General features: G+C 31.1%; 1 protein-coding gene across 2 annotated transcripts; it reads right to left on the bottom strand.

Moving 5' to 3' along the window:
• Positions 1–391: 391 nt before the first annotated feature.
• Positions 392–19,153, bottom strand: LOC139523048 (uncharacterized). Of its 2 annotated transcripts, XM_071316800.1 has the most exons (14): positions 19,025–19,153; positions 12,972–13,043; positions 12,174–12,449; positions 11,349–11,486; positions 10,839–10,964; positions 9,562–9,707; positions 8,714–8,812; positions 7,765–7,865; positions 7,452–7,492; positions 6,367–6,443; positions 5,364–5,480; positions 4,627–4,777; positions 4,103–4,242; positions 1,487–3,824 (listed from the first exon to the last, which is right to left on the bottom strand). In XM_071316800.1, exons 2-14 carry the CDS (start codon positions 13,039–13,041, stop codon positions 3,270–3,272), a joined length of 2,037 nt encoding a protein of 678 aa, XP_071172901.1. In that variant the 5' UTR covers positions 13,042–13,043; positions 19,025–19,153; the 3' UTR covers positions 1,487–3,269. The 2 variants fall into 2 exon arrangements, with proteins under 2 accessions (XP_071172902.1, XP_071172901.1); XM_071316801.1 differs by lacking the exon at positions 8,714–8,812 and having other exon boundaries at positions 392–3,824.
• Between the last annotated feature and the right edge of the window lie 3,484 nt (positions 19,154–22,637).

Genomic DNA, 22,637 nt, shown 5'->3' with positions numbered 1-22,637 from the left:
GGAAACTATCATCAATAGTGTGGTATTATTGAATTTTAATATACAATATATAATTATCTTCATTGTAATGCTGCTGTAAAAATTATCAACACGTCCATTTTTACAACTTGAATGATTCACAGTATGCACATAAAAAATTGATGGTACATGCTGCAAAACTTATATTGACTAGACAAAACTATTATTTTAGAATGGTTAAGCAGCTTTCAATACACTCGTTGTTGTCTTGGATACTGTGCTTAGTCCATCAATGATTGTCAATCATTCTTGTAAGGATAAAAATAGAAAATTAAAAAAAATGAATATCCTATTATATACATATAGATTCTTCCCCTCAATTGATCATATTATTTATCTTAATGTTGAATTCTCAGACTTTGAAATGATAGCCTTTCTGGGATTTTTTTTTATTTTGAAAATTGAAAATTGAGAGTGGATTAATATATTTTAGTCAATGGGAAAAAGTTGTAAAATCATTTAGCTAGCAATGAAATGAAACATATTGTTTAACATACATTTTTGTAGTCTAATGGTAACTATACATATTTGTTGTCACATGGTCCATGAGCACAATTACTGACCATTCTTCATGTACAAAGTAAACTACAAGTATTCTTCAATATTAATGTGTAAATAAAATAATGACAATAGCATAATAATGTCGAGCAAATCACTTAGATAAATGTAATGAATGAATTGAAAATAACAATTATCAAGCATACATGTATTTCAAAAATTAAAAAAATGGAAATCAAATGTTTCATAGATGTTTTTAGTCTGAATAAACTACAATGTTTACATATTATCAACAAACTAAAAACCCAGTTTACAATAAACAATGATTGTTATTAGCACCATACCTAATTTTCTTTAGCACCATTTAATGAATTAATAACATATTTTTGTCTGAAATTGCCCTAAAAGTAATTATTATGCATTGTAAAAAAAAACCATGTTACAGGGCACTATTTTGTAAAATTATCAACAAAAACTTAGAAGGGCACTAACATACAAAGTGTATCAACAAAAACATGTTACCACTATAATGCCTAGTGTATACATGTTAAATGCCCTATAAAAATGAAAATGGTCAAGAACGAAAAAATAAGTCCCATAGCCATTTTCATGCAAAGTGTCAACAAAAATATATACAGCTGAACAAAATAACAGTAAAAACAGAATAGCACCACAACCAATACCTTTTTTTGTGAATTAAAACAAATCAAAGTAAGAAGTGAATATGAAATAATAACACAACCTCTGCATCTAAATTTCTACTAAGTAACATTTAACAATATGAGTATTTGACCAGGATATATCTAATATATTTATGTAAATGCCAAATTCTTACTGAGCAATGAAACCTAAACTAGAAAGCATGAACTTCCAGTGTTCTCCCCAGGCCGATATGACACTCGGCAAGCCCAGCGCTATAAATATAAAATTTAATTGTCTTTAGTAGAGAAATATTGTAACACACTTGTTGCAATTGTGAAATCTTTATTTAATACACCAATGAACGTGTTGAATACACATTGCTAAAGATATTTACGATGAAAATTATGAATGAGAGTATTTGTAGATGAAAATTAAAATAAACTTTGATTAATGATAACGAGGAGTGAAATATTTTAAGATAAAGTGAAAAAAAGTTGCTTGCAAGGTAAATTTGTCTCAAACTGTCATGTTTGTAGAAATAAAATGATTATTGAACATCAACCTAAATCATGGTAAATTCGTGTGTTGGGAAATTTATGTCTATCAACACCTTTTACACGGGCACAGAGTAGCTGCAGCGTCTGTTTAATGTCAATAGTAAACAATTTCAATGGTCTTGACTTTGACAAATTTGTAAAGTTTCGTTAACGGAATAAGTAATTTCCACAGATCAATTTGAACAATAATACACACGAAAGTGTAATGTCAATTAAACTATGGAAACTGGTCTTGACTTTTGAGATGAAAATCAATTTATTTCATATAGGCCTATAAATTCTTGTAATTCATTAATACTCTGCATTATTAAACACATGTCATACATTCTCATATGGCATTATAATTAATATTTAACGTCATGATTTAGGACTGATTGCTTCCGATCACAAAAGTTTACTCTAAAAGAAGAGTTACGCGCACTTGAATTTTGTACCCTTAACAAATTTCTGGGGAAAACACTGCCTTCCTATCGTCAATGGTTATTGAAAAAAAAATGAATATGCAGATATACAGCATATGTCTAATGAGAAATGAATAAAATAAATGTGTTGATTATAATGTATCACAGCTTGTTTTTGAACCTGATTTTATGATTTATTTTTTAGATTTATCTCTTTCGTGTCCTGAAACATTCTTTATATCATATCAGAAATATATTCATGATAATAGTGGTTATTCTACTCCCTACTTGGACATCATATCTTACAAAAGTCATTTCTTCAGTGCTGAATGTTTAAAATAAAGTCTAATGCCCTGTAAAATAATAACTGAATCTATGCTTTTAAATTTGAATAAATGAAACAAAAATATAAATCTAAATTTTCAACAAAGTGACTAGAATGAATACAAAGTATTTTCACTACAATATTAATATGGTTATTATTTCTTTGCTATATATTTTTTATTTGATTAATAATAAATTGGTTATTTTTCTTACTCAAAAGTCTTTAGTAATACAAAATTAATGCCACCAGAAATGCATCACAGTTTAAATATAAAAAAAATAACTATCACTTGTAATGTTTTTACAACAAATTGCAATATTAGGTTGCTGAATTACAAAATTCTTCCAACTTCATACATGGAAATACAGAACCAGACATTTACATATATGTTTATAAGATCTACATAACTATATTTGGCACCCTTTATATAGAATTAATCCAGATATGAATTACAAAAGCCTGAAAACAGGAAACTGAACACATTGTAACAATCAATAGCATAAAATATGCAAAGTCTTAAGCCTAGTTTTATATTGCATGTGCACTGTATCTTGACCACTAATATGTCTAACTTCAAGACAAAGGTAAAATGCCTAAACCATTTGACTTAAAGACAAAATAGTAATGCAAAATTCCTTTGAAGTTTTATATCATTTCAAGACCTCAGTGAATACACTAAGACCACAAACTTCTTTTTCAGACTATCGTAGGTCAATATAATTGATAAACATATATGATTGTATTTTAAGACAAACCTACAAAAAGCAAATTGCTTGATGACCTTATCATCATTCAGATGAATTTTCTAGAAACTAAATTTCCCATAATTCAACTGGTAAGTTCACTGTTGTTATTGGGAGAACCAAATCCTTTTCTTTGTCCATTGTTATCATGATTGCCAAACTTATTGTTCTCGGTTTGACTTGTCTGTCTGTCACTTGGGGATCCAAAACAATTTCTGTTGTTGTTATAAATGTGCTCCTTTGATTCCTGGTCATGGATCCTATAAGATGAAATAGCTTTGTTGAATCCATTACTGAAATCCCTGGATCCAAACCCTTCTTTGGTTGAGAAGCCATTTCTGTGTCCATTGTTCGAAAAACTGTTGGATTCTCCTTCAGGATAACTAAATGCTCTCCTTAGTGAAGGAGTTCCATATCCAGTTGTGTTTTTCTGACAGTTTCCTATTTCCTCTCTAGAACTGTTGGAATCAGTATCTGAATCTCCAGATGGACAACTGAACCCTCTTCTAAGAAAATTTGAATTGAATCCTTGCTTGCCATTGTCAACTGAACTGGTATCTTGTTTAGTCGTCCCCCTTATAGGACAACTCCAACTGTAATCTTTAACAGGTAAACCGTCTTTGTGGAAATATCTGTCAACCTAAAAACAATACATAATATTGTAAAATAAACTGTAACTATAAGTTTTATATAGAGCCAATAAAGGACTGATTATTCCAGGCACAATAATTTGACTTTCACGTGTCACGCTTACAAAAAATCAACAATCCCACTTCACGCTTAGACCCAATGAGACCCACTCATTAGTGAATTGCTACCTTTGCATATTAAAGAGTTGATATACACTGCCAAAAATCAAGTACCATTGTAAATATTCATGTTCAAATCACATTAAAAGCTCATGGTGTGTCTACTAACCTGTAGGAAGCAAACATCAGGGAAAACTTTACTCAGGTAGGATAACTCTGTAGGACATTTCTTTGAAAGGGGAGATAACGCTAAATACAATAATTCCTCTCTATCGTACGACTGTGGTAACTTGGGGTTCTCATGGTCATCTGAAAAGAACATAGATTTGACTGTTGGTTTTACGGTTTGAATGGTTAAAATCCAGCTGATTTTGCCAAATTTCATCAAAATCTCTTATCTTGACCTTTTTGTGGTGTAAAAATCAACGTGTTAGAATTAAACTTTGACAAAAATAGTTCTATTTAACTTTCTCACATGTCTTTAATTCAACTTAAAACATTTTTTGTCTTGTCACATTGAACTTTATAATCCTTACCGAACTTACTCTTTTCCATGTACTTTCAATGCTATCTTGAGATTGCTACAGATCAGTTTCAATCCACTTAGAGATCAAGCTTTAGATGGAAGACTTATGGCAATTTGCAAACCAGAATGTGATCTTTAAAATCTTTGATATCTATACTACAACATACCATTAAAACCTCCAGACATTGCACTATTGTATACTTTGAACATTGCACGCCTTCCTTTAGCAGAGTGCATCCCATTAGGCAATGTTTCCTCCACTTCTTTTACTAGTTTATCACTGGTTCCTGGTCCTAATGGCTGTCTCATCACACTATTCTATAATTAAGTCATTATCAATACATGTTAATGGTGGTATGCTTTATACGTAATGAATTTTTAGATATTTTTCCAACAATTCATCATGTAATAGACTAAATTAAAGGGCTTAGTTTGTTTTATCTATATGAAGTGGTTAAAATTATAATGTTGTGATAAAATGTCTTTCATATGTTAAAAATATCAATTGAGATTGTTTTGTTTTAAAAAAGGTATAAAATCTAACAATTTATGGAACCTTGAACCTTCTGTTCTGTTTCAACAGCAAACAGTTCTTGAACAGCTTCAGGCATTTTTTTCTTTCTACTAACTTTTTAAATATGTTAACTGCAGTCTTTGACCATCATGTGTAGGTTTGTCATTTTCAAAATACTCAGGATTTTTTTATCCAAGGCAGATTACCTTAGCCGTACTAAGCACAATTTTTTAGAATTTTTTGTCCTCAATGCTTTTCAATTTTGTACTTGTTTTGGCTTTCAAACTTTTTTTATCTGAGCGTCACTGATGAGTCTTTAATAGACGAAACAAGAGTCTGATGTATAAAATTATAATCCTGGTACATTTAATAACTAATTTTAGAACATACCTTTGATTTATTTTTCTTGTTTTCTTTCTGTTCAAGAGTTTTCCCATTTTTCTTGTTTTCTTTCTCATCTGGAATTGGCCTATTTTTCAAAAATTTCTGTAGCAATGCTGCAGCAGCCTGTAATTAAAAATATACTTTTTATGAGCTTCTCGAAATTACCATTAAACTTGATAAATATCCAAACTTCTATTAACAATAATGTAACACACAACTTTTCTCAAAAAATGTTAAGGCATAAGATATATAATTTTTTTTAAGGCAATGATTTTCCAGTTGCAAAAATCCTCATATTTGTGTTCTTAATGATTTCACTTGTAAATGAAACCAGCCGAATTAAGGATCAATAAAGCTGTGAATAATTTGTTCTACAAAATGCATCTAGAAGCTAATTATATTAATATAGGCTGTTCCATTGAAACAAACAAGGTAACCATGGTGACACTTTGAAAATGGAATAAATACGTGTAGAGATCACTTACATTTACAGTCTATAAAAACATATTTGACACCAACACTAGTTGATATTTTGATGAGCCTTCCCTTGGTTGCATGTTTGATTTTGTGGAACAGCCATAAAGAAAACTAATACCAACTAGACTGTTTAATAAATAACTTATGAATTTTTCCACAATTCAAATATTAAGTACATATAAACTTGAACTTCATTTTGATGAAACTGTCCAATATAGTATGAACATTAACATTGTTTTCAATTTTAAAACTTCATGAATCCACAAAAGGCTGTATTTAACTTATGCAGACCTACATCTGATTACATCTACCAGTATGCATTTATTCCCTTGGTGGAGAGTTGTCTCATTGGCAATCATACCACATATTCATATAAGACTTTTGTATTTTTATGCTGACTTTGCATATAATATCACAAGATAGTAACTTTTAAGTTTTACAAGACAATAAAACCTGTGCTTAATTTTAATGACTTAACCAGAACATTGTATCACATTTCTATATAAAAACTTATCAATAAGTTAAGAAATACCTTGACAAATTCCGCGTCTTCCCCTACTATTTTCAGTCCTTTGACAGCTTCAATAACACTCTGTGGACTTGGTGATCCTGTATATAATATAAAACTTTGTTTTACAAATGTGTTATTTTAAAAAATTTAACCAGTAATTTATTTTTCATGTTTAAAAGTCCGTCAATTTTTATTTTATTTATTATATATGAATAAGTCAAAAACTTAAAAATTTTGAAGGTATTGTTAGGACAGTGTGTTAGGACAGTGTGTAAATTAATTTGAAATTTGGATAATGAAAAAATCTAAATCTGTATCAATGATAAATTTTGAATCCCCATGGTTTTTTATAATATATTTTGTTAGGATAAATTTTAGAGATTTTTTTTTAGTATTAACTATTGTAAAAACTGCAATGTTTGGTAAAATCCGGTATGTAGTTACTATATGTATTTATCAAAGTTGTACAAAATCGAACATGTAAAATGTTGTTGGTTTATAGTTAATATGTGTTTGTTTAATCATAGTAAGGTTGGTTCGATTGGTATATTGAGTTCATGCACGAGTTTACTCAGATGGTTTAAAGTCATTCGAGCCATTGCAGTCAAAGAATACAGAAGCATTTGCCCCCAAAAAAATAAAAAAAATAATAATACTATTAATCATATTATTTGTTTTCAGATTTTTGGACCACAATATAAGTACAAGCTGCTTAAAAATGTATTTATATGAACTTTCAACAATATTATACTCATACTTATAATAAAATGTGCGCTTTTCTCTGCAAGTGGTGTCTCCCATGTAAGAGTTTGTGGTTATTTGATAAATATTTTATGTTCTTTTGAGTTTACGAATTAGAATTTAAGCAAAAATAATAACCCAGAAGCTTTCATCATTATTTGTATGCATTGACATTGGACAACAAAGCTTTCCCAATTTTAATGTAGATCGTTTTTGTTAAATAATCTGTATGTAAAGGAAACATATCTAGTGTGTTGAATCTAGATATGACATATTTTGATTGGTAAGTCAACAGTGAATTTTATCCACTCTTTTAATTTTTTCACATATTCTCTGATGACTAACAGAAAATACATGTTACTTACTTTCTTTCTCTCCATCTTTAGTTTTATTGCACTGTGACAAACTGAAATATGAAAATTGTAAGAAATAAATTATGATCAAAACATTAAAAAAAAAATACATGGAAGAATCATCTTGGTTTGGTCCTTGCTATATTGAATTTATAAGCAAATCACTTAATTTTATTGGAAGGTTTAAAAATACATATTTGGATATAATCATAAAATATTTACACAAATTATTTGATTGTCCCTTCAATAGTTCTGCCTCCAAATTTCAAAATTTTTCAAACTTATATTTCATTGGTAAGTCAATTTCTGAATTTTTCAAACTTACATTTCATTGGTTAAGTCATCTTCAAAATCTTCTTCTGTATCCCATAGAACTTGGTCTTCCACATCTATACTATCTTCTATATCTATGCCAGAATCCACACTCTATAATCAATTGTTGTCATTCAATATCATTTATGTGAACTTGGGTCAAATCTCATACATTTGTGATACTAATACTGTTTTAAATAAATTATTACAGTTGTAATTTTTTGGGGAAATATCGGTACCAAAACGTTCTATCCAAGTTTGGTCAAAATCCAGGATGGTTAAGAATTTTATAGATGTTTCAAAAAATTTAACTACAGACTGTATGTAATGTTAACTGGCCGAAAAACTAAATCCATTTATGATCATGAGTAATACTAAAAAACAGGAAATAATTTTTTTTACAAAATGTTCTTCTAGATCTTAGCTTTTGATCATAAACTAGCTTCTGTCCAAGTCTGGTACAAATCCAGGATAGCAGTTTTAGAAAGTTATGTAAACTGGCGAAAAAACTAAGTCCATTTATAAGCAAAAAACGAATAAACAGATTTTTTTTCTACAAAATTTACTTCTGGGCACTATCATGTGATATAAACAAGCTTCTGTCCACGTCAGGTAGAAATCCAGGGTAGTTTAAGAAAGTTATTGAAATTTAAAAAAACTTAAACCATAAAGTGAATATTTGTGGACACCGCCACCACCGAATGTAGGATCGCTATGTCTGGATTTTGCTACAAAAGTTGCAGGCTCGACAAAAATTAGTTAAATTAACATAAAGTTAAAATTTGGATGGAAAACTATAAAAGTTTCATATTCATTGAAAGAACGAAATGGAAAAAGAATAGGAAACTTGCAATCAACAAAAACACACAACTACAGATATAATATATTTTCATATGAATTAAAATAAACCAAAATCTGCAGTTTCAACGGGAATAGTTATTAAATTCAATTTTAACAATTACCATTTGATTTTGTACTAATGGTATGTGGGTAGAATCATTCAACATGCAATCTCTGTAAGGAATTTCTTCTTTAATTTCACTCCAAGTTATAGATTTTTTCTGAAAGATATCATATAAACAATAATCATGCAGTCAGGCGATATAAGTTTCCGTCAACATGCAAAGATATAATTATACTATAAACAAAACTTTGATCTTTAACATTTAAACTACAATTTTGCCAATATTTATTTACTTATTACATGCAAAATATTAAAACAATCTATTCTGTTCAATTTCAACTCTAAGACATGTGACCTATACAACAATTTTATTATTTCACATTTAAATTTGTATTTTTAATGATGAAGAGTTAAAATCACTATGGATCTTTTCTTTCTTTTGATCAGTCCTGAAGATTTAGTGAAAAACTCAAGGTCCATGCTCCCAAACTATTGTGTTGTAACGGCATCATAGCATTTAAACTTGGACTTATCACACCAATGTCATTATATTCAACCTGATTAAGAGAATTTTGAAAATATCAACTGTTTAATGTTTAACTCACTTCATAGTACAATGCTAATAAATATATTTGATACTATCAATATGCAAAAATCCTATAAACCAGTACATATCATGCTGTTTTGAAAAAAAAGCTTTCATAATATGCAGTAGGGTTGCAAACATATATGCCATGCAAATTCCTTCCAATGGTTATAACCCACAATTTATGTTAAAGAATATAATGTTTTAAAATTGTGAGTTTACCAAAAACAGGAACTTTAAACAAACATGACAAAGCATTTTTCAAAAAGCATGTAGAAAAATTTAGATTTTTTTCTTTTTTATCCCAGAGAATCACTTACTCTACTGGTAGGTGGTTTTGGATATGGTTGCCATGCTCTCTGTCGTAATGCAATAAGGTCCCTCAAACTGACAAGAACCAATTTATCTTGCTGTTTTTTCTCTTTTAATACCTCTTCTATATGTCGGAAACAGCTATCAATATATTCTGAAATTGTATTTGGACAAAAGAGTCAAAGATGAACATAAACATATATTTGGACAAAACAGTCAAAGATGAACATAAAGCCTCAGGGTGCTGGAAATTTCTCGCTACATTAAAGACCTATTGGTGACCTTCTGATGTTGTCTGTTATATGGACGGGTTGTTGTCTCTTTGACACATTCCCCATTTCCATTCTCAAATTTATAAACATATATTTGTTCAAAACAGTCAAACTTGAACATAAACATATTTTTGGACAAAACAGTCCAACATGAACATAAACATATCTACCATTTTTTTTCATGCATGAGAAGGATATTTAATACAAGTTGACAATGTGCATTTTGGTGAATTGTTTGATTGATAGTGTTTTCACAGCATTTTTAAGCTTCACTTTTGGGCTATTTTGTGGCGGTCAATTTTTATGTGTGGTGGAAGCCTGAGTGCCAGGAGAAAACCACCAACCTTCAATAGGAAAACTGACAATTCTAGTTAATTAAGATTGGAGTCAAGTGCCCCTGCATGAGCGGGGTTCAAACTCACAACCTCAGTGTTAACTGGCTAGCAATTACAGTAGTAAAACTACTTATATGAAGTGGGGATAACTTTTATTTCCATTAAAAGTAATATAAAGTGGAGTTGTTTTTTACTATACTATACACCCTAAAATTTGCTGTTGTTGGGTTTGATACAGGGGATTTTTTTGTGCATTCAATTTTAATTATCATAAGATAAAGAAGTAATGTTTGAAGATGTCTATTTTTGATATCTTCATCATGAGTTTATAAAAGAAAAGAGCATGAAATAAACATTTGTGTATTAAAAAAATCTTAACTCTTGTAAACAAAAATGCCAATATAAAATGCAAACATAAGATTTTCTAAGCATAGAAATGATTGTTCCTACTGTGGATTCATTTATTTTCATGGGTACCAATATTTTCGTGGTTTGAGAAAAAACTTGCATTTCCCTGGATATTTTATTTCCTTGTTTTGGCAGACTGCAAGCATTTCTGTGAAAAATTTGTAATTCTTTGACCATTTAAATTTGTGGTTTGCCTGTACCCACGAAAATTGGTATCCCACCAATATCAATATATCCACAGTATCACTTACCTAATGATATAATGCTTACCTTTATTGATGAGTTCTAAATGTGGACAATGAGCTGCCAGCAGATCACGGAGATGTAAACAATTATTGGCCGATAAAGAACCTTGCTTTAACTGTGACATCAGGTCACTTATCTTATCCATCAGATCTGAAATAGAAATCTGTCATTGTTACCCATCAAATAATAAATTTCACATCATTAAAGAAATGGCTGCTAAAAATAATTGACATTTCAATTTTTAAGGAGAAATACAGGGGCATACTTACTTATCTAACAATATAATCACAATAATAAATGGTAAGTTGCAAAGTAATAATTATTTATTCGTTTTAAAAAGGTAAATTGAAAAAAAGAATCTACTGATTAAAAATTTCAAATCAACTCTAACTTTGAGGTATTTTTTTTAAATTTTCACCAAAAACAAAAACATTGTAAAATGAAATTAGAACTTAAAATTACTATTTTTCAAAATTTCCTCATTTTATCCCCCATTTTTAAGGAAATCATTGTTCGCCACACCCTTTCAATTACCTTTGCTATTCTGTTCATCTTGATTTATTTCAATTTTCATTTCTTTTTCATTTCCATTTTCATCTGGTTTTGATTTAAGTGGTCTAGGTTTGGTAAGTTTGACTTTCCTTGGAGCCCTCATTTTTGATATGTCATAAGCTACAATTAAATTCACAAGTAACTATAAATTGATGGATCCATATTCTATGTCCTTAATTGTCTCATACAAACAATAATACAAAAGTTGTTTTTTGTTATTATGATGTCAACGTCATAAATTCCTATTTTAGAAATCGTACAGAGTTTTAAACATGCAAAGAAATGGCAGTCTTTAGTTTTAGTATGTTGTGTCTTTTCATTGTATTGTGTTTTTGCCATTGCTTTGGCAGATTGGAGAGAAAAAATTATCTTCTAAATAGATGAAAATAAATGTATCAACTAAAAAAACCCTACATATGATGTGTTATTTATTCAATATCAATAATATATTTTTATAAACACACATAGGACCTTTAAATCACATACATTCAACCTTAAAAACCATACATGGTACCCAGGAAAATTAATGTGGTAACCAACTACATAGGCAAACATTAGCTATTGTATTTATTCAATGGGACAATAGAACAGAGAAAAGTTTAATTTTCTAGAAATAGAATGGAATTTTTTCACTTCTACCTTTTAAAGAAAATGTGGTTGAAAATAGTAAAGAAACAATTTTCTTTCTAATTGTTAGTTGTTAGTAGAGTAGGTCTAGTATATCATTATTGCAAGAATTCTTACATTAAGAACATATGTATAAAATTAGTTAATCTGACAAAGATGTTAGTGTTCTAAGAATATTACTTGTGTTGGCATTTATATCCTCAGGATTGCTGCAAATAGAACTGGCTTCTGAACTTCGTCTACTTGAAAGGTAACAGTTTCTGTTCTGATCAAAAGTCATGTAGATGTTTTTTGTGTTCAAGATATCAGAAGTATCAGATGATATACTTTGACATTCAATATTATCTCCCCTGATGTCATAATTTTCTTCCTGTAGTAATGTATCATGGGAAGATCTAGGTACAGGGAAGTCGTCAGTGCTGAATGGTTTAGCTGGAATGTTATTCTGATTCAAGTCTGAAAATAGATGAAATGTAATATTAATAATTGCAATTGTTTTCTCAGTACTTGCTTTACAGTATCTGGCCAAGAAGACATACATTTAAGAACCATTACTCACAAAGACTTAAGACACTTCAGAGGAAAGTGAAAATAAAGTATTAAGATCTTATTTAAAATATATAGCTTAAAATTAATAAATTTAAATGAATATTTTTTGAGAATAAGAGACTAATTTGTGCCGAAAGATATCAGTGGTTGCTTGTGAACCAGAGTTTATTTAGCAAAACGTATAAATAATTATAATTAAATGCCTCCAACTGAATTATTATCTTGTCCAAAAAATAAAAATGCAAAACACAAACTAATTTCTATTTTTAAACAAATATTAAAAAAAAAAACACTTGTGAAACTTGTATTTTCAAAGATGTAATAGGAATCACACATATTATTTTATTTGGCCTAAGTGATGCAACACAGTACATGTACAGTAAGTATACTGCATGACCCTGACAGTGTCTAGATAGAATCTTGACAAACCTTTTGTTCTTGGCCTTGGCTTTGATAATTTCAGTTTCCTGGGAGCCTTTAACCTTGAAGTGTCCTCCATTTCTAAAATATATGGTAAAAAATATATATTCCATTTCAGTGCATAAATATTGAATAAAAATTTAATCAAATGAATACATGAACAATATTATCAGATGCAAACAAATCAAAATTAGAACCATGCTAAATAATGCACTGTTCCACATCTTCAGGCATTGTCAAAAACCCAGATTTATCTTATGCTCAATTCACCGTTAAAGTTTCAGACGAAAATGATCATGATAACTGGAAAGCACTATAACCATGATAACAGACATTGTTTCTTTGTACAATAATGGACACCATTATTCAATAGAACCTTTATCATCTCTCAAGGATTAATTTATTTGTTAAAGAAAAAAAAGTTTCTTTTTAAATATTAACAGTTTTAATCATATAATAAAATTGAGAATGGAAATGGGGAATGTGCCAAAAAGACAACAACCTGACCATAGAGCAGACAACAGCAGAAGGTCACCAACAGGTCTTCAATGCAACAAGAAATTCTCGCACCTGGAGGCGTCCTTCAGCTGGCCCCTAAACAAATATATACTGGTTCAGTGATAATGAACCCCATACTAAACTCCAAATTGTACACAAGAAACTAAAGTTAAAATAATACAAGACTAACAAAGGCCAGAGGCTCTTTACTTGGGACAGGCGCAAAAATGCGGCGGGGTTAAACATGTTTGTGAGATCTCAACCCTGCCCCTATACCTCTAGCCAATGCAGAAAAGTAAACGCATAACAATACGCACATTAAAATTCAGTTCAAGAGAAGTCCAAGTCTGATGTCAGAAGAAGTAACCAAAGAAAATAAACAAAATGACAATAATACATAAATAACATCAGACTACTAGCAGTTAACTAACGTGCCAGCTCCGGACCTCAATCAAACTGATTGAAAAATTATGTCTTCATCATATGAATATCAGGCACAATCCTCCCCCTGAGGGGTTTAGTATCACACCATCACAACAAATATGAGAAGAACATAACCCGTGTCATGCCATAGTTGATTTCTGAAATTTTTTAGTATTTTTCCTAATAAAATATGATTTTTTTTTGTAGAAGTATTATAGTTAAGAAGGCCTTAATATAAACAAGAGTGCACACACTGAAATGTCTCGCCCTCTATACTAATCATTGATATTATGTTGATACTCCTAAGTATAAAGCTAAGCTTTATTACAACTGTCACATAAACTTACATGTAACATTAACCAAGATAACTAAACAAAGACCAATGAACCTTGAAAATGAGGTCAAGGTCAGATGAACCATGCCAGGCAGACATGTACAGCTAACAATGCTTCTATACAACACATATATATAGTTGACCTATTACAAAAAAATGTACTTATAGTTTAAGAAAAATAGACCAAAACACAAAAACTTAACACTGTGCAATGAACCGTGAAAATGAGGTCACGGTCATATAAAACCTGCGCGACTGACATAATGATTATAAAATATTTCCATACACCAAATATAGTTGACCTATGGCATATAGTATTAGATAAAAAGACCAAAACTCAAAAACTTAACTTTGACCACTGAACCATGAAAAAGAGGTTAAGGTCACATGACATCTGCCCACTAGACATGTACACCTTACAATCATTCCATACAACAAATATAGCAGACCTATTGCAGAAAAACAGACCAAATCACAAAAATTTAACTATAACCACTGAACCATGAAAATGAGGTCAAGGTCATATGACACCTGCCAGTTGGACATGTACACCTTACAGTCCTTCCATACACTGAATATACTAGCCCTATTGCTTATAGTATCTGAGATATGGACTTGACCACCAAAACTTAACCTTGTTCACTGATCCATGAAATGAGGTTGAGGTCAAGAGAAAACTGTCTGACAGACACGAGGACTTTGCAAGGTATGCACATATCAAATATAGTTATCCTATTCCTTATAATACATGTAAGAGAGAATTCAACATGACAAAAAATCTGAACTTTTTTTTCAAGTGGTCACTTAACCATGCAAATGAGGTCAAGGACATTGGACATGTGACTGACGGAAACTTCGTAACATGAGACATCTATATACAAAGTATGAAGCATCCAGGTCTTCCACCTTCTAAAATATAAAGCTTTTAAGAAGTTAGCTGCCGTAGCCGGATCACTATACCTATGTCGAGCTTTCTACAACAAAAGTTGCAGGCTCGACAAAAATGGCCATTTTCCATTTTTTAAATGTTAAAGGGGCACTAGCTGCCAAATTCATGTTCATCGATTTGACTCAAACTCTCATTATTTCATTCATAACAATGTAAAACATTTTTCCAAACTATCAAAAATATCAAATAAACAATTTACAGGACATGGTCTCAATAAGATGTTGCTTCGTTTCGTGTGAAATTTAGTCAAGACGCCATCAAATTAACTATCGAGTTGACCTTCTATGACCATATAAGCGATGTAAACATAAACACAGATATAAATAGATTAAGTAACTCCTGCAATTGGATTTTTATAGGTCTGTTAAATTTTGTATTATAGATTAAAAAAATATGTTTATCATCAATTTTACCTTTATAAGAATGATTTTGTGTGGATTGATTCAGTTAATCAAATTATTTATCTTTGTTTCACTTTCAATGGAGTTCACATGAATATGGTTTTAATGAGTAATGAGGTCGCATTATTCACTTGCAAGTGAATAATTCATTATCAATGTTTATTATCTTAATTTGACAAAATTGAACAATTTTAGCTGATAAAAGCAAATGATTATTTTACTTTTTCACTTTCATTAACCCTTAGACTGCTACGCGCGACTATTGTCGTTCCGATAAGACAGTCCGCTACTGCTACTCGCGACTATAGTCGTTTTCCGTACTCGTTTGTTTACACAGTTACCATGGAATGGGCGGGGTCAATATTCATGAGATTGCGGCAGTTTCGACTTGTATGGATTCTGTTTGGCTTAAAATCTGCGTTCTTTCGAGTGTCTCTTGACTTTTAATCAGGTATAAGCGATAAACCGAAAGTGAAAATTTTTGATGAAAAAAGTGACAAAATGGTGGACATTGTTTGGAGAAATGGCCAACACGTTCAGAAGTATTTCAATGATAACGATTTAACAGCGGCGGACGATTAAAAGGATTTGGACGAGAACCGAAGATATAATAGACAGAAATGGAAGTATTCTATCAAAACTGCAAACAGAAGACTTTTAAAGCGAGAATTACGGGGATTCCCAGACATTGTTCAAAATGGATGACATGAAACAGGATTTGCGATGTTTATCATTTCGCCTTTCAAATGTGAATCAATATTGACTAACATCGATAGACCCGAACTTTAAGTTTGTCAAGATTATATATTGATGAAAGCTTTAAAAATGAACTTGTCGTGTAAATATATTTGTACATGGAAGTAAAAGTCGGCGCAGTGAAAGTTGGAGGAAAATACCGGAAAATATTTGCATAAAAAAGGCCGTTGGTCTGAGAAGAAACTTTTATTTTTTGATAATCACAATGGAACTTAGTTCTTAAAAGAGATTTTAAACTATATTGGTTCAATTCTGAAGTCATGGATACTTTTACATTGATGGATCGTTTAATAAAACACAGTGTTCCAGCTAGGCCGTTTTCAGAGGGCGCGGCGCCCGCCCTTTTTCGAGTGGCGCCCTGTGCCCTTTTTACAGTTTCCAGGGCGCCCTGCCTTTTTTGAAGATCGATTGCATATTAATTTGCGTATTGATATGATACGCTAATTACTAAATTTTACCTGGGGAAAAGATTATGACTTTGTTTACCACCCCAAGCTAATCAATGGTTACAACTGGTGTCATAATCTGTTGTTATAGGTAATCCGTTGATCGGATGGGTCATTATGATCATCAACATTAATTCGTTCAAATAGAATCGGTCAGTCGGCAATTATCTTTGAAGAAATGTGCATACAACAACTTGGGCACAATTTGCGATGTTTACCGTAGTTTCATGGAAGAAACGTAATGACAGAAAGTTGGAAAACCATTATAAACTCGTTGAAGACATTGTTTTACTTGTTTTCTGTAAAATAAACAGAAAATTCAGACGTATTTGTCATTGACTGCCTTCATTTTTGATACGAAAATAACAAAATCATCCGCCATATTGTGATCATATTTACATCATATTTACGTACTGTTTATAATCCTCCAAAGAAGGAGCACACCCGAATAAAGAAAGATAACTCAATCTGATTTTTTTCCTAGCATTAAGTAACCCATTTACATGTTCTAAAATGTGTCTCCATACTTCTTGCTTAAGAATATATATGTTTAGGTATTTATTTTGAGTTATGGGAAAAGTTAAAGTGGGTCTTAGTAGCAGTGTTGGTAGGGTGCCTTGGTCATCTTTTTCTGTATTCTTTATTTTTGATACTATTTTTCACTGTTGCTTTATATCCTAAAATTGTGAATTTACTGAGCACAGCTGTTTTGTGCTGTATTGCCATCAAGCACAGCAGGGGTAGAAAGGTGAAACTGGTAAAATGTGGTAGACCATAGAAACAGTATGAAACAGATCTCCTTTCAAAACATACTGCATATAAAGTTCAACTGTGATAGCAATGATAAAAAAACTTGTGTGACAAGCTGCTTGACAAGTTTTTCAGCCGTAAAAGTAGAAAGATAGAGTTCTATATGGGCTAAAGATGTTGTTCTTGTATAACCTGTGATTCAACGAATAAACACAAATGTTTGATTAACATCTTTTATTAAAATATGCCCTTTTCATATTATCATATCGCGCGTTAAATGCCCTTTTTCAGGATTGGCACCCTGCCCTTTTGAAAACCTAGCTGGAACACTGAAACATGAAAAAATAAGTTTACCTTTGTTTACCTATTTTCGCACCTGTACAGGTAAAACATGACCAGAGACTCACACAAAAATAAAATAAATTAAAAATACAGAATCTAACAATACTTTTTTATATACTTTTATTAATGAATATTCAATATTTACAAAGATACAGCAATTGTAAGTGAACATGTTTATTTCATCAGTGATTAAAATTTTACTCAGCATTACACAAAAGTACAATAGAAATCAATGCAGCAGTCTAAGGGTTAATTATTGAAAAAAAAAATCATACTTTTGAGTTTTTATATACATAGTATCCCGTAGCTAGTGCCCCTTTAAAAACATTTATTTAAAAGAAGATATTATTTTACTCAGGTAAATTAATCTGAGTATTTTATTTCTCTAGAGAATGAAATTTAAAGCTCCCAGTGAATAACAGTGTCTGTTATTGTACAAAGAAACAATGCCTGTATTAATATAAGTTATCTACGTTCATATCTTTAGATATGGATATTTTAACACCCTGAAGTACCCCAGTACACCATGAGGCGTAGCCGAAGGGTGTGGTACTGAAGGGTGTTAAAATATCCATATCTACGGATATGAACGTAGATAACGAATTTATCCCCGATCTTAGTCCGAATCAGGCGAGTTTTATGGAAATTCGGGTACAAAGTGTAACGTGAAAACAATATTTTTCATTATCTAAAAATGTTTTATTGAAATTTGGAAATTTTCAAATTTACCACCTTTGATTTGTTGTAAAAAACTTAAGATATCATTCTTAAACATGTTAAAAGAATGTTGCTAGATGTTAATAAAGACTTGTCACTGGACCCAGGTTAACAGCTTGATATTCTGGTGATATGGTGAACACTGTTCATGTCAACATTTGGCATATCATTCATTCATAATTTTTGCCATATGGAGTGATTTGAACTTTATGCTGAAATGAACAAATTTAAATAAAAAAAAAAAACATTCCCTCTAGTATACATAATGCAAAATACTTATTCTTTCAACTTTTCGTTCTGTAAGAAACAAAAATGAAGAATGCACTCGGGTGGGCCTGGGTGATAGATTTATGATAAAGATGGCGCGAGGCAAGGGTTGCAGAATTTTGTTTCTATGAAAACTGTAAATATAAGAATATTCTATTTGCCAAAAAACAAATTTATACCTTAATGTTTACAATGCTTAATGTCGGTGGTCATTAAAACAATAGACAGTTTGGTAATCTGAGATGCCGCTGCTCTTTTTCTGTAAAGGAACTTTGCAGACTTTTTCGGGAAATATTTTAAAATTAAAACAAATGCCGGCTACAGGTGCGGAGCGAAGAAAACGGATGTAAAACTTCACAAATCTAATGGGGGGAGTGTAAGTAAGCAAGTTGTTTTGTTGAATCGGCATATTGACAAACAATACAAACATTAGCTCTAATGAGCTTTTCACCGAATATAAAAACATATGCAACAACAAATACAACAAGGCATGCAGCATCCAAATAAATAATAAAAACAGAGACATATTTTATATTATGTCTCTGATAAAAAGCAGCACTAAAGTTCAGCAAACCGTATCACAAATTTACCATGATAGAAAATACTTTTTAAAGTGAAAAGGAAAAAGAAAGAAAACGCTGTTTAGTCAACTGGTCAAGTTAGTAGTGAGTGACGCTAGTGTCCTTTATTATAAGTTTTGTTTGCAATTACCCTAGGCAATTACTCTCAACAATTACTTCATAGCCTAGCTATCCCCGGCTACTGCGAAAGTGTATAATTGTGAACACTAAAACTAATAATAACAATAAGTGATACAATGCTGAGTAAAGTACCTGTCAAGTATGTTGTAGATGTAGGTGCGCTGTAGACCTGTAAAATCGTAAGGATTATATTAGCATGTGTACTATGATGATGAGAGGCCGCTACAATGATGTCACTCAGCAGTGGTGATGGGTCACGTCTTATCATTTATTAAGTTGATGGAAATTTCATCCGGCAACGGTAATTAGAACAGCGATATGTCAAATTGAATGGATCATAAATTACATCAGATACGATGTACAACCCTTTTATCCAATTATTATAATCAATGGTCCCATGTTGCTAACATCTTATGTGCTATGAGTTTTATTAGACACCTGATTTAAATGGTTGGTATTACGACAGTACACATGCATGTCACAATGATGTTAATCAGCTAATATATGGCAGGACTTATATTTATGAGGGCCAGTCTGGATGATGTTTCCTTCATTTCTGTATTCTTTAATCTCAGTCTTTAATGATCTTTAATCTTTTACGCTATTTTTCTCTATTATTTTATACCTTTTGTCCATTATTTTCTATTCTCTATATATTAGTACCTCATTATTTTCTAATTTTATATTTTGGGTTTAATTTTTTTCTATACTTTATATATCTGTTGCCTTTTATTTTCTATTCTGTAAACCTCCAATTACACCCTCATTTATATCAAATTGAAAAAGTGCGGACAGATGTATGATGAGTGCATGCACTAATCAATTATTTGTGCTGGCTCTTACATTACAGGTGTCAATATAAGTTTCTTAACATTCTTAACTTATTATCACAACTTGCCTGAAAAACAACTTAGGAAAAATTCAAAATTCACCATTTCATTTTCACATGCAATCTGAGACTACTATAACATGTGTTATAGTAGTCTCAGATGCAATATACAAAAGGAATGTAATAATTTATTTGCAAAATCATATACATGCACCAGAGACATATATACACATATATGTGTATATATGTCTCTGCATGCACATACAAATATATATAATATGTGTATATAACCAATTCAATTCAATTCAATTCAATTCAAAGTTTTATTACCAATATGACACAGTTATATATAAACAGTAGAGAACATCACACATTATACATTAAATTGATAACTACTATCTAGTATGCCATCTTAATTTCTACGCAGACTTTTATTGACATCTATTCAAGTTTATAGATTTTTGACCCAAAGTAGTATTTTGGTCAATAATGTTACCTTGCACATCTGTATTCAGGACAAACTAAAACAAAATGATATTCGTCATCGACAACGCCGGTTCATATTACACCACCAGACATTATCGTGATTCTCTTGGTGTGTTCATCTTTCTCCAACATTTGGTATTTTTGTACACAGGTAAATGATTCCTTGTTGCAGGAAGGTTATTTTCTGCCAATAGGTACACATATAACTGAAATTACCTTTATTAAAGTGGATTCAAAGTGAATCCAGCTCAAATTAACTTTCGAAAAAAAGTTGTTTTGCCAGTACATATACATGTAGTATCTTTTTTTAGCATTTTTTGAAAAATTGAAAATGAAAATTGAAACTCATTATAAAGAATGAATTGTTCACAAAAACAAAGGAGGCCATTTAACCTTCTAGCAAAAACTGAACAACTGAAAGCATTGACCAATAGTCATTATAGATTAGAGCAGTATTTTCTATGATAATTTCTGAACTCGATGAATACATTTGAAGATTTTTAACAATAAAAATTTAACTCTCTTGAATTCATATTTATTTATTATTTCCTTTAATGTTTCTGGGACTATAATAGTCCCAGAATGTTTGGAAGTCTTTGGATGGCAGGATCTTCTTAACATATGTCATGATTTTTCTGAGCAAAGGCATCGTTTGACATCAAATATGGTCCCTAACAATACAACCACGTTAAGAAAACTGACAGGTTCATACTGTGAAAAGGTATTGGCTTTTCTTCCGGCATGCAGTCTCTCATTATAATTAATAATAAACTGTAAAAAGTGTCATTTTACCATTAGATTCATATATATATAGCACACGAACTTAATTGTCGAAAAACGGAAATCGCAAAATTATACCTATAGAAATGTGTATGAAACAGGAAATTGGATTTTAAAAAATCGGTTAGATGACCGTAAATGGTGATTAAAATATTTTCAAGATGACCGTAACATAATAACAAGGATGACCGTGATTGGTAAATAGATGACCGTAATTTGTAAAGGATGACCGTAATTTATAAAAGATGACCGTAACATTTAAAGGATGATCAATTCTAAGAAATCAGGGGCGGATGCAGGAATTTTCGAAAGGGGGGGGTGCTAACCCAGGGCATCCAGGGCAAAGGGGGGGTGCAAAACATATGTCCCGATACAAATGCATTGATCGGCAAAAATAAAGGGGGGGTGCGCACCCCCGGAACCCCCCCCCCCCCCCCTGGATCCGCCACTGGAAATATCTGTTGTTGTATTACCTGTTTTTGTATCAAATAGTAAATCGTGTTGGTATAAAACGTATTTACAAGACTGCATTATCATATAGGTAGACGAAAAAGTACATAGTTCACCATATGTAGCCTACAAGTACACGCCAAAAGATTCCTATTAATGTCATATAATAAATACACCTGCTTAAAAATGCCAATGCATGTACACCCATTGATATTATTTCGTTTCAACAGAGACATATAATACAATTGTATTATATGTCTCTGGTTTCAACTACCATTGCAAATGTTCTTTATACATCAGATAAGTACATATCTTATCAGTATATCACCTGCAAATTCACGTCGTTTTATGTAGACAGCATTTTTGATACACACTATAGACAATCATGTCTGTCCACAAACAGTTAGTTTTAGAAAGAAAGTTTTGGATTAAAACAGTGGTCATTCTGCATACCGGTCTGTACTACTACATTTCGGAGTTGAAGTAACAAAACTTAAAATATTGTAAGGAAAAGGTTATAAGCAAAATATATATTTAGAAGAACAA

Source organism: Mytilus edulis, chromosome 5 (assembly GCF_963676685.1).
Source record: "Mytilus edulis chromosome 5, xbMytEdul2.2, whole genome shotgun sequence".
In the NCBI taxonomy this organism is placed as follows: Eukaryota; Metazoa; Mollusca; class Bivalvia; order Mytilida; family Mytilidae; genus Mytilus; species Mytilus edulis.
Note: the sequence above shows the minus strand (reverse complement) of the source record. Positions and strands in the feature narration are given on the sequence as shown.

Bases quoted from the DNA above. Each gene is read 5' to 3' on its own strand.
- LOC139523048 (XM_071316800.1), bottom strand. From the start codon at position 13,041: ATGGAGGACACTTCAAGGTTAAAGGCTCCCAGGAAACTGAAATTATCA. The intron at 8,813-9,561 runs GTAAGTGATTCT...GATATCTTTCAG, and splicing joins CAAAACCACCTACCAGTAGA to AAAAAATCTATAACTTGGAG. The intron at 4,778-5,363 runs GTATGTTCTAAA...ACTTAATTATAG, and splicing joins ACAAGAAAAATAAATCAAAG to AATAGTGTGATGAGACAGCC.